Raw genomic sequence first — 14,306 nt, 5'->3', positions numbered from 1 at the left:
CCTACCTTACTGTTGGACTGCAGTGGACAAAGCACAGAGTTTAAGCCATGGAAGGCGAAAAGGAAAAGAAAATAACAGAACTGTGATCCCACGAAAATCATCTGTAGCTCTCACTGCTCTCTTCATAACACCAGTGAGAGAAGATATATTTCTTACTGATGTGTATATATATATATATATATATATATATATATATATATATATATATATATATATATATATATATATATATATATATATATATACACACAGTGGTGGGCACCGCTAACCGAAAAGCTAGCTACGCTAACTGGTAATCCACTAACTAAAAAGTTAGCTTCGTTTACGCTATATCGCTAAACTGATAAAGAAATTAGTGGAAGCTAATGTTAACCGCTAACTTTTCTTTATATGGATTTAGCTTCGGTTTAGTATTTTGGCTCTAAAACCCTTATAAACAGACCTAATGAACTGAAATTTCAAAATGTTGTAGCTTAGACATAGAGCTTTCCAGAAAGGTATAGCATGCCAAAATCAGATGATGATAAAGGTGTACATATATCAAATTCCACATACACTTTATTTATGCCTAATATATGAACTTGCAATAGCAATGCAGAAATCTGATAAGATATCTGATGACACACTACTCAGGACTGCTCCCCCACACAGCTGGGGATAGTGGATCAATTTAGATACATAAATGTAAATAATACTAAGGAGTATATTAAGTGAATAAGTAAATAGCAGTGTTTATTTCTTGTCAGGTGGAAAATATCAAATTCTTGTTATTAAATCCTAAGTTCGAAGTCGGAAATATAGGATGCATTACCCAAAACTACCAAAAAGTTTCCCTAATTATTGTCCAATTACCATACTTTAAGGCATAATTTACCCAAAAGTGGAAGCCCTGGAATTATTGTGCCATGTGGCTCAACTGGTGCTGTGTCTCCCCAAACCGGACAAGAACAAACCTGTATAAACTTTTAGTGGATTTAAAGTTAGTGGAGAAGGAACTACGTTTATCGGAGGCTAATTGGTCTGCTAACTGTTTCCAAAGTTAGCGAAAATGCTAATCAGCTAATGAAAAGTTTAGCTTCGCTAATTAGCGGGTAGCGGATTAGCAGTACCGTGCCCACTACTGTACATATATATATATATATATATATATATATATATATATATATATATATATATATATATATATATATATATATATATATATATATATATACATATATATATATATATATATATATATATATATATATATATATATATATATATATACAGTAAACCCTTGATATTACGGACTAACTGTGGGGGAACTTTGTCCGTTAATGCCGAAACTCCATTATAAGCGGCGGAAGTTCAAAAATACGTATAATAATACCGACGAACCTAATAAACTTAGGTATATATATTTTTTATTGTGTATGTTGTCTGCATAGCCGAACAACAAACTTGGTGACGCACTGAGGCTCCCAAGGTGGCAGTGGGGCTCTACGGGGGGGGGCAATATTTTTATGGGTATGGGTATAATTTTACAAGTTCTCCTATCTCGCACTGGCAGACAGAACGGTGTTTTTTTATTCCTGCTTTGTTTTTCCCCAGTGCGCATGTATGGTGGACTGCAGAGCGACTTTTTTCTGCAGAGGTTTTCTCGCAACACCGGCCGGCGTAATGGGCCACCCCAGCCGCCACCCTGTCCCATCTTGCGCTTTGTATTTCCGACGCCCCACCCCACGTGCCGAATAAATTTAAACTAACGAAACCTAACTTAAACCTGACCTAATAACGGGCAACCCCTTTAAGCTGTGTCAGTGCCGACACTCACAAACACTTGGCTATTTTCCATTAAATTTACGTCCCCTGGATTGATACATAAGACTTTCTTGGGGTGTAAATATGTTCTTTATTTTAATGGAGACCACAAGGAGCAAAATATTTCATCAGGTGGGCTGAAAAGACTACGGTAACCGAAGGATGGGAGAGCAGAAAAAGGGAGGCGGGCATGGTGGCTAGCAGACGCTGTTGTAGTTACCGGGCGTAGTTTAGTCAAAAACTTTTCTCGGTCGGCCCCCGTGGATTTCTGACCCTCTGACCTTGTCCGTTAGATCCGAAATCTGTTATAAGAGGGGCCATTATATCAAGGGTTTACTGTACTGTATATATATATATATATATATATATATATATATATATATATATATATATATATATATATATATATATATATATATATATATATATATATATATATATATATATATATATATATATATATATATATATATATATATATATACACACAGTAAACCCTCAGTTATCCGGGTGCACCGTATCCGACCTTGCCCGTATCCGGGAGTTTTAAAAAATGTGATTAAAAAAAAAAATTGTCGCACGCCGTCAAAAGTCATTCAAAGCGCCCGCGCTATGCCTCTAAGCTCTGCCCAGGTGGCGTACCACACCACCAAGGTAAAGAGACTCTCTTTACCTTGCGTACCACAACACAACAAGCGCCCCGCACACCATTATTTACGTTCACAAAGGCCCAGTTAATTGCTTTTGTGTGTGTGCCCTACCTTCTCCAGGCATTGCTTTGCCTGTGTGTGGTGTTTGCGGCGCTTACCAAGGCGCCGATGTATATATATATATATATATATAGTCGTCCCTCAAATAGTATGGTTTCCAATAGAACGGTTTCGGTTTTATACGGATTGTCATGGAAGAATTTTTTTTAGGATTTTTAAATTTCCCGCTCGTCGCACCAAGAAGCCATGGCGTGAGTGGCAACACTGTTCTACCAAAACACCTGTTGAAAGCACCCCAAAGCGTTTGAGATAGGTGTTCACCTTGCAGAAGAATTCAGATTTAGGAGAAGTTACGTTTTGGGATGAGTTTCGTTGCCGTAGGGAGAGCATACCACGTGAATGAGAGCAGTGCATGTTCGCTGTATCTATGATCTTGATCTTGGTCTTGATGTCACAGGTGGCCTGGGATTTTTCCCTTGGTCTTGGTCTTGGTTCGGGAGGTTGTTGTCCCTTTCGGTCCCAATACAGCCTTTGAAACAGCTTACTCCCTCAGGGCCAACATCCTGAAAATCATAGTGTAAAAGAAATTCTTGCCGCAGTAGCTGCCAGTGCTCCAAGAGTGCTGCAAGAGTGGAGAAAAAGGCCGTCCTTTTACTAAGCCTCGTCGTTGCTATGGTAACGGCGTCTCAATCGCAGCAAAATGGCGTACGCTGATCTTCCTGGCGACGTTTAACATGCATTACTATCTGTCCTGGCTGATTAACTCCTTACAGCAGAAGATGAAAAGGAAGCTGCAGTGGATATGGTGGCACAGAGAGGTGAAATGCAAAGGAAACACTTATATGTGTTTGTTTGGGCCGCCATATTTGCTGATGACGTCATCACAGCATGAAGGCGCTCCACCTCTCAAAGCCGGGAGCCAGCAGACGTGCCGAGTTGGCAACTCGTGCTGCCGTGTCACGCGTTTGAGAGCACTCGGGACGTTCCGAGAGTCCCGATTCCCTCTCTCAAACACAGCCCAGGAGTGTTTCTAAGAGGGGCACTAATTTTATACGGATTTTCGAATAGTACGGGAGTTCTGGGTCCCTAACCCCTTTACTATTTGAGGGAAGACTATGTGTGTGTGTATATATATATATATATATATATATATATATATATATATATATATATATATATATATATATATATATATATATATATATATATATATATATATATATATATATATATATATATATATATATATATATATATATATATATATATATATATATATATATATATATATATATATATATATATATATATATATATATATGTCAGGTGTACAAGCGTTGATTACCCCGTTAGGAGCGAATCTTAACAACCTTGTCCTTGGGGCCATGGCGGGTGCTTACCAGAGCCCCGCAACGCCCCGACAATTTTCCTTATGTTAAGTCACTAATTATCGTTTGCAAGAGACGCCACAACGCCCACGCATTCACTGTTGTTGGGGAAAGGCTTGCCTACACTGGCGTTAGCGTAGATAATGTAATATTGCAGAAAACAAGGTAAAACATTCTCGGGGCAGTTTGACATAACCCGTAATATTTTTTTCGTTTTTACGGCTATAATACATCCTTCTTGCACTCGTTTCATATATCCATGTGTGCGCAGGCGTAAAGGGCTAACGTGGGCGTAAGGGCGTGAGCTTAAGTAGCTCCGTTTGTGAGATAATAAGGATATAATATATCCTTATTATATAATTATTATATTCTCAGGGCGAGCGGGGCGGGGTGGCGGCGGCGCGGCTGAAATGTAACCTGTAACATTTTTCTTTTTTACGGCTATAACATATAGTCCCTGCACTCGTTTCATATATATACGTATGCATGGGCATGGAAGGCTGTCGTGGGCTTACGGGCGTGATCTTAAGTAGCTTCGTTTGTGCCGATGATATATTAAATGTGCTGGGCGAAAGTTGGGTTTTCGGGTCCGTAGACTTAACCTATACCATATCAGGGTTTTTCCCATATCCAGGTGCCCCTGAGGCTCTATTAACCCGGATACCAGAGGGTTTACTGTGTATATATATATATATATATATATATATATATATATATATATATATATATATATATATATATATATATATAAAGTACCCTCTCGAGTTTCGGGCTATCCGAGTTTCGCGATCCATGAGTTTCACGGTTATTACTAAATTCTTACCATCCCGACTTTCGCGCATTATCACTCCGAGTTTCGCGCTGCTTTGACATGTACGGGTCACGTCTACTTACCATCGGCGTCACGCACGCTACCTTTAAAGGTAGTATCACACTGGACGTTTTCCTCCAAACATTGTGGCTATGGCAAGAGAGAGAGAGAGAGAGAGAGAGAGAGAGAGAGAGAGAGAGAGAGAGAGAGAGAGAGAGAGAGAGAGAGAGAGAGAGAGAGAGAGCCGCAGTTGAAGGCGGCCGCCTTACAATTGGCTGACAGTTCTGAAAACACGCTTGTGATTCGCTGGGAGTCCGATGACGTCATCGCCGACGCCCACCCTATCAGCGGCTTCACTGCCTTAAGGCGGTGTCACAATGGCCATTTTCGTCCAACCGTTGGGTCTACGGGCAACACCCGTGGGCCCAACCGGGAGCGAGTTCACGGTTATCTGTAAGCTGGTGTCACACAGGGCTTTTTTCTTCCCGCCGCGTTGGCGCCACCTAGGGCAACCGGCAACTCCAACTTTTCCTGGTGTGCGTCACACACGGCCAAGATCGGTTGCCCGTATCCGCATCAACAATGTAAACAAAGAACTTGCCCTGTTTCAACATGGCGTCGTCTGCTAAAGTAAGGTCTGTCGCGGCTTGTGCTGCCATTACCCAAGTTATGGACTTGTTGCTGCAGTTAAATGGAAGGAAGAAACAGTTGTGGGTGTGACATGCCTGTGGTTCCTCCATGCCAGTTCTCACTGTCACCACTGCGCGTGCGCGGCCAACCCACCCATACACATGAATCGAATAACAACACACACACACACACACACACACACACACACACACACACACACACACCAACCAGACTCATTAGGAACCATTGCAGATGTTTCTGACAAAATAGAAACGACTTCACCATTTCTTTGCGTGTGTTAGAACGTATTCGGTGAGTGGCTCACATGAACCAAACCTAGCTCTTGGCAAGAAGAGAGCAGTCGTCTTTAACACTGCTCTCTTCTTGCCATTGGGTATGTTTGGTTTGTATGAACCACTCACCAAATAAGTTCTAACACACTCTAGGAAATGGCGAAGCCATTTTTGTTTGTGAGAAACATCTGCCATGGTTCATGATGAGTCTGGTGTGTGCGTGCGTGTTTGTGTGTCTTTGTTGTTACTCGATCCACGTGTTTATGTGGTTGGAGTCTAGATGGGTGGGTCGGCCGCTCACGCATAATGGTGACAATGAGAACTGGCACGGAGGAACCACAGACACACCACACCCACAACAGCTTCTTCCTGCCATTTAACTGATGCAACAAGTCCATAACTTGGGTAATGGCAACACAAGCTGCGACAGCCCTTACTTTAGCAGACGACGCCATGTCGATACAGGGCAAGTGCTTTGTTTACGTTGTGGATGTGGATACGGGCAACCGACCTTGGCCCGGAAAAGTTGGAATTGCCGGTTGCCCAAGCTGCCGCCAGCGCGGTAGGAAGAAAATGGCCCAGTGTGACACCAGCAGGTTACGGACAACCGACAACTCGCTCCCGGATGGGCGCACGGGAGTAACCAGTAGCCACAACGATTAGAAGAAAACGGCCAGTGTGACACTGCCCCAAGGCAGCGAGGCCGCTGACCGGGTGAGCGCCGGCGATGACGTCATCGGACTCCTAGCGAATCACAAGCGTGTTTTCAGAGCTCAGGCAATTGTAAGGCTTCATTTGTGGCTTTAAAACGACCTGTTTTCTCTTCCAGTTTTCTTCCTATTTCCAAGGTACGTATTTTGAGATAACAAGGGAGTAAAGGAGGAAAAAAAGTGAGCTTCGGGGGGCAGCATGAGCCAATTATAATAGCGCCACAATAAACAGTTGCCATAGAACCACATGTTAAAAAAAATAAAAAAAATCCACGGGACGTAACAGATAAGCGCTTTTTCAGTGTTTTCAATACCTCGAGTTTCGCGATCCTCGAGTTTAGCGCTAAACCTTCGGAACGAAGCGAGCGCGAAACTCGAGAGGATACTGTATATATATATATATATATATATATATATATATATATATATATATATATATATATATATATATATATATATATATATATATATATATATATATAGATATATATATATATATATATATATATATATATATATATATATATATATATATATATATAGTTCCTTGTGCGCTAACTTGAGTCCACTAAAAAATTCATACAGGTTTGTTTTGTCCGTTGTGGACAGACACAGCACCAGTTTAACCACATGGCGCAATAATTCCAGGGCTTCCACTTTTGGGTAAATTACTCCGTAAAGTAATGTATTGGACAATTATTAAGGAAAGGTTTTGGTATTTTAGGGTTGTGCATCTTCCATTTCTAACCCTTTGAACTCGAGATTTAATAACAAGAATTCGATATGTATAATTTAATTTGTTTATGTGTGTACACCTTTATCATCATATGATTTTGGCATGCTATACCTTTCTGGAAAGCTCTATGTCTAAGCTACAACATATCGAAATTTCAGGTCACTAGGTCCGTTTATAAGTGTTTTAGAGTCAAAATACTAAACCAAAGCTAAATCCATGTAAAAAAGTTAGCGGTTAGTGTTAGCTTCTACTAATTTCGTTATCAGTTTAGCGGTTTAGCGTAAGCGAAGCTAACTTTTCAGTTAGTGGATTACCAGTTAACGAAGCTAACTTTTTGGTTAGTGGTGCCCACGACTGTATATATATATATATATATATATATATATATATATATATATATATATATATATATATATATATATATATATATATATATATATATATATATATATATATATATATTTTTACTGGTTCATAGTAGGTTAGAAGCATACTAGATACTTATGCATTTTCCCACTTCCTTTCTGCAGTAATCAGCTGGCAAGGCAAAGGATAGCTTCATGGAAGTCTAAGTGGCCTCTCCACCACACACACCACTCCCAGAGGCCTCGTAAGACCAAAGTTGAGGCACCCAATTCCATGAAGGTGATGAGCCAGGAGTCCCTTTTACCATGGACGTGACATGTTCGTGTATGTGAAACAATTACATACCTAAATAAAGTTGGTATCAGTAAGATTAGCATCATTGTAACTACTACATAAAATAGAAGACACTCAGCTGAAAAAATAAGCAAAAAATATATCACAGGTTATTAAATTTTGTCATACATTTCTTTACATACTAGGAAGTCTAAGAAAATTAAGGAGAAGTTGTACAGGGAAGAAAAATATGGTATTCATTCAGCTGATGTAAAACAATATATAATATATATATATATATATATATATATATATATATATATATATATATATATATATATATATATATATATATATATATATATATATATATATATATATATGCACACACACACACACACACATACACACAACACACACACACACGTACATACATGCAAACACACATAAACGACTCCTTAGCTGAACTATAACAAATCATCAAAGAGTTATTAAGTTCACATAAGGTAAAAATAGAGCTAATTTCGAGTTTTTGCTAGTCACATGATGTTACTAATAATGCTAAATGAAAAAGGAAGTATTCCTGTGAGTAACTGACTTCATTTGTGTAATCTGTCAAGAACTTCTTGAAGATGTTTACAGCAGTCCAAGCTTGTAACTTGTTTCAGAATTTTTGCATCATCAGCAAAAAGATTTATATAGCTATGTACTCCTTCCAACACATCATAACATAGATAAAAATTATGATAGGAAACAACACTGACCACCGAGGCACTCCACTTTTCACTCTCTTCCACATGGAAGCTGCATTTTTTTTTCATAATGGTTCTTATCTCTCTCCCTTCAAGATATTTTCTATCCAAGTTGATAATCTCCCATGTATTCCTTTAAATTTTATCAGTTTTCATATAAATTTTTTGTGTCTGGCACGTTACCAGAAGCTTTATTTAAGTTTAGGTATATAGAGGTGGTGGGGCTGTGAGGAGGTGACCAAGTGGTCCATGTGCGGAGATGGTGATACTGAGGACCCAGTTTCGAGTCTCACCACAAGACACCGATGATTTTCAACCATCGCCGAGTGGCAGAAGATTACAAGCATGCTGCCCAGATTTTCAATCAACTCTAACTTCAGTGATTTCAGTCAAGAGAAGGATTGGGGTGTAGCATGGGCAAAGCAAGTCATACATCATGGTAGCTCTTATAAATAAATTTTGCCTGTGCCACTAACTGATTGGGGTCATCCAAAAGGTCCCTCAGGAGAGCTTACCAGTGCTATAGCACTTAAAAAAGTGTCCTCCCAATCATTTTTTCTTGAAAAATATCCACCACTCTGGTGTAAAAGTTTAGTAAATTTGTGGCACATGACAATCCCTCCTTAATGCAAATTGATTGGTCCAAAGTAACTTTTCGTCTTCCAAAAATTATATCAATCTCTTTTTAACAATATTTTCACAATGTTTGGAAATGGGAAGTAAAGGGAGTGTATTATGGAGCAGTTAAATGGGTGAAGCTTTGTGCTCCAATATGGTTTGGGTACATGATGCGAATAAATAAGGATGAGTTTGTGTAGAGAAGATACGAGTGCATGATTGAGGGTAGGGGAGTCAAGGGAAAATGGATGAAATGGATCAATAAAGGTGGAGGAGCAAGCACTGGGGAGAGCTTGTAGGTAAGGGATTGCATGTGTGAGAATGCCAGACCTGGGAACGTTGGAGAGACCTCAGCTGAGGCCACCCCATAGAGGGAAGTTCATGTGAGGGAACAGAATGTTGAATATATAGATAGATAGATTTATAATAATAACATACACGTTTTCTGACACATCCTAAAGCTGCGCATTGCATCAGCATTCATCTCTGTCACCTCTGCCCTGTAGAGGGTAAGAGTCCATCACGCCAGGACACAAGGCAAGTTTGGGTTAATACAATTTACTTTTCCTATGTATCCTCAAGTGCCCTTTTAATGGCCAGCATGAAGGGAGAAGAAAGAGCTGATTGGGCAAAGCACTGTCTGCCTTGGCTGGGACCAATCCCAAACCCACAGGTTTGTAGCTGGGTGTGTTAACCCTACACCACATAGGCAAAGTAGAAATTAAGATTCCCAGTTGAACAATGGTAATATGGAAGAAGACTTTGTGTTTCATATATGCTCAGACATTTTTAAAGTTCAGCCTGTTCTAAATTCACGCCCATTGCAACAGATGACAGACACTGTTTTTTAACTTTAATAAAAGGTAAAAATACCCATTTTACAGTGTTAAAAAATTTCCTAAGGAGATTCCTAGATCCAGATCTAGAGAGAGGTGACATGATTGGTGGATTCAATGAGTAATGGGAGTGGACAAAACTGATAGAGATGATCTGTTAATCCGTGGGCTTCGGCTATGGGAAAGCCGAGAAGTGGCCGAGAAACGACAACATTACACTGCATTTTGAGACTAAGAAAAGAGCATGGAATGTACATCAGAGTACTCCACTCATAACCATAAAGACATAAAAAATATTTACTTTTACTCAAACTCCATTCTTTTTGAGTGGTGTTTGTCACAAAATAAACAGTCTCGTGATGCATGGCATCTAGCCGAGAGTCGCTTAATTGTTGTCTACTATAGAGAATTTGACAAGTGATTACTGTATGGATAGCTATTTCAGTATGCCATGACCTTACAGCACCACCTATGACAAAAAAGCCCACCCACTCACCCATCACAATGACCTAGGGTATTCATGGTGGGTTGCGCTATGCCACCACCGCCTACAATTAGCTCGAATTAGGTGTTTTATGGTGAGCCCTTTTTAGGGTCCACCGCACCACAGCCACAACTCGTGAAAGCCCTGAAAAGGGTCTGCCGATGTTCTCGGGTTAATATGGGATGACAGAGCAACAAAATGAAACTGAAAGAAAATAAAGAAGACAAGATAGCTGATTGATGTCTTAAGAGACAGTTTTCCATATAGATGCCCTGGGCTGCGGGACAGCCCAAACAAAGAGATCATCTAGTCCATGAACACATGTTTAAGCTAGATTTTACATATTAAGTCCGAGAGAAAGGATCCCACGAGCATTGCCCATTTCCTGAATATCACAACTAGGTAAATATAAAGTAAATACACACACACACACACACACACACACACACACACACACACACACACACACACACACACACACACACACACACACACACACACACACACAATGGTAGGTGAGAAACCTGATATTATAAACTTCATGAAGTGGTAATTCATTAACACTGAAGATTCCACTCTCCAACAGAAAGAAGGTATGCATGTCTTTTTGTGGGTGTGATATAAGGGGAGGAGAGAGAGAGGGCTGGGTCAGAGAAGGACGACTGTACGTTAGTTGAGAAGATTTAGATTACGAAATAACCTAGCATGGAAAGACACACACACACACACACACACACACACACACACACACACACACACACACACACACACACACACACACACACACACACACACACACACACACACACACACACACACACAACTGAAAAGTCCCAGGTTTGACTCCCAGGCAAAGTTGAGATGGATGGGCAGTCTTCTTTAACCCGTGCCCCCTGTCCATCCAGCAGTGAGTGGGTATTGGGTGTCAGTCAGGGGTTGCATTCTCACTACCGGGGTGTGTGTAGGTGTGATGTGAGGTTCCAGCCGTACCAAAAGATCCATCACTTGAGCTCCAAGCTTATTCAGGGAGGGTTCTAGCTGGGGATGCGAGTCCAGAGTGTGATCAGACCATGGGAAATTACACACACACATATACAATGGTAGGCAAGAAACTTGACATTATAAGCTGTGAAGTGGAAATTAGAGAAGGCTGAAGATCCCACCCTACAACAGGAAGTAGGTATGCATGTCTTCTTGCGGGTGTGACTAGAGTGGAGGAGGGAGAGAGGGCCAGGTCAGAGGAACAGGACTGTATTGCCTACCCGTCGGAGGAGTTCGAAGGCTGTTGTGAGAGCCTGGGTGAAGTTGGCGATTTCCTTGGTCTCGATGGTCTTGAGTGCCTTCTTGAACTCACCGATGTTCTCAAGGTTGGCCTGAAGAAGACGAGATGTTGAGGTTGCTTAAAAGAATGGAGTATCAAGTGTAGTGGGATTGACCTTGCTTCTATAAATGCACATGGGAGAATGGATAGTCAGTGGTAACTAGTTGTAAAGGCAGAGGAATACCCACTTATGTCAACAACTCGAGACACCTAGAACCAACGACCAAGTGTTGATGGAAACTTCAGCTTGGGTTTGGAAATACTCAGCTGGCTACCGAGCGAGTGCACTCCTCCAGGCGTGTGAGTTGTGTGTTAATGATAGTCACTTTTTCTTTTACCTTATTTAGTTATGACACTGGAGAATCTAGAACATCTCTCAAATTGAGCAAAAAAGGGCTTAATACAGGTGGATGGAGGAAAATTGGGGCCCAGGAAACAAACTTCATTTGACCCATGCTATGGTGGATTCAAACAACAAAATTTTGCTTACCAAGCTGTTTCTCATGAATGTAATCCTTTCCTAAAGCAAAGTATGCCTCTACTACAACTGCATTATCTCACTGTTGGCACCCTGGTGGCAGCACCTTGATAAATTAATATAGAAAACTTTTTGGGGTTTTATTACACACACACACACACACACACACACACACACGTCTACATGTTTCTTCTAAGCAAGAAGATGCACAGACTACACAGGCACCCACCTGCACTAGAGAGTCATTGAAGCAGGGCACTAACTCAGTGGTGTGTGCACTAAAGTTGAACACATTTACAAAGTCGTTCTCATTTAGCGTCTCTAGGATATTTAGTACAACGTGTTTAGCAATCTCTCGTCGCAGCCCCGTCATAGAGCCTGGAGGGAAAATACTTTCAATTAGAAAATGAAGGCCTTGCACAAAAGCACAATATGAAAAAATGCATTGAACACATGCTATTTTATGAATGAAAAATATGAGACCGCATTAAATGACAAGGGTGAGTAGGAGTTATAATCAGAATGAAGAAGGAAGGGAGAGAAAGGGGTTACCTGTACTCCTATAGGATACAAAGTAGGATGCAGGGTGAACACACACTGTCCTTCACAAATTCAACATACAGGAAATGCATTATATTCAATCACCAATGCTCAATGTCTACATGAAATCATTCTTATACCTTAACCCCCTAAAATGTCCTCCTGTCATAATTATATTCCAGGATCTTACTTTTGGTGGATCCGAATAAGTTAAATTTCTTGTGAGAAAAATCAAAATGTATAAACTCCCATGGCCTAGCTTAGGTCATTCTTTGTTGATTTATACCATAAGGTTGTGGCTATCATGCGTTTGAAGATACACTAAACTTAACCTAACTTAATCTAATAAAACCAAAACAAACACTGGAGGTCTGGACTCAGCAAATTTATATATGCTTCCTTACTGATGAGACTTTTTATACAACAAAGTGAGGTTATTCTTTGTTGATTTAAACCATAAGGTGCTGGCTATCATGTATTTGAAGAAACACTAAACTTAACCACACCTATCCTAACAAAACCCCAAACAGTTACTACAGATCTTGACTCAGATAATTTATATATGTCTCCTTACTAATGAGACTTTCTATACAACAAATTGAGATCATTCTTATAAGTTGTTGGCTATCATGTGTTTGTTCCTCGGAAAGCTTCTATGTTTCCGGAGACCTTCCCACCCTCTGCAACCCTAGTCAGGACCTCAAAAATTCCTTCCCTCCTCACATTCCCTGATACACCTTGCAAGGCACACCTCTTGGCTTCTCATGGGCTAAAGTTTGTTCAATTTCATCACTGTCTAGAAACCCACAGGAGATGGGGAACAGTTCTCAGGCTACAGGGCTACCAAGTGAATAAAGAAGCAACAAAGGAAGAAGGCTAGAAAAGCAGGAAAATAATATAAAACAAAAAGATAGCCTAATGAACAGCTACAGAGGTGACGGAGAGCACATGGCTGCGAGATAATGACGAAGACTTGGGATAAAAAAGCCAAAAATATTATGAAAAAGAATGCGTTGTTAGGACAAAGAGAGAGGAAAAAGGAAAGGCAATTAGGTGATATTACATGATGTCTACAAAAGAGCTAAATAAAGGGAGAGACAATGGAGCAGTGGGAGAGAAACCTTAGGGAGGGAGGAAAGGCAAGGAGGGATGAGAGAAAACAAGGGAAGAGAAGCCTACAAGAGGGGAAGAGACAAGTAGACGAAAGGAACAGTGTGACGACCAAACAGCAGCTTTTTACATGAGAGAGAGATTTACATAGATTTACATAGAAAATCAGACCACACAGAACCCATGGTCCAGCCTTGGTGGTCTGTCCTTATACCTAAGTGATTTTACATTAATCAGAAGACTCCAAAACGTTGCACTTCTACTCTAGTTGAAGGAAGTGACGGTCGAGCTTATTTTTGAAGGAGTCAATCGTGTTACACTGGACCACTGATGGTGGAAGCTTATTCCATTCTCGCACTACAACGTTGGTGAAGAAAAATTTGGTGCAGTCTGAATTGACTTGTCTACATCTGAGTTTTACGCCATTGTTCCTCGTGCGCAAAGTGT

The 14,306-nt window shown here is 40.3% G+C and overlaps 1 protein-coding gene across 18 annotated transcripts in view; it reads right to left on the bottom strand.

Moving 5' to 3' along the window:
- LOC127005223 (voltage-dependent calcium channel subunit alpha-2/delta-3-like) overlaps window positions 1-14,306 on the bottom strand; it is a 223,061-nt gene that overhangs the window by 91,287 nt on the left and 117,468 nt on the right. For all 18 annotated transcript variants that reach the window (XM_050874057.1, XM_050873955.1, XM_050874027.1 and 15 more), the window contains exons 7-8: window positions 12,439-12,587; window positions 11,673-11,783 (exon numbers count right to left, since the gene is read on the bottom strand). In XM_050874057.1, the coding sequence (XP_050730014.1) occupies window positions 11,673-11,783; window positions 12,439-12,587 (260 nt within the window). The remainder of the gene's footprint in view (window positions 1-11,672; window positions 11,784-12,438; window positions 12,588-14,306) is intronic.

The sequence above is a fragment of the Eriocheir sinensis genome, chromosome 3 (assembly GCF_024679095.1).
Source record: "Eriocheir sinensis breed Jianghai 21 chromosome 3, ASM2467909v1, whole genome shotgun sequence".
NCBI classification, from domain to species: Eukaryota; Metazoa; Arthropoda; class Malacostraca; order Decapoda; family Varunidae; genus Eriocheir; species Eriocheir sinensis.
Note: the sequence above shows the minus strand (reverse complement) of the source record. Positions and strands in the feature narration are given on the sequence as shown.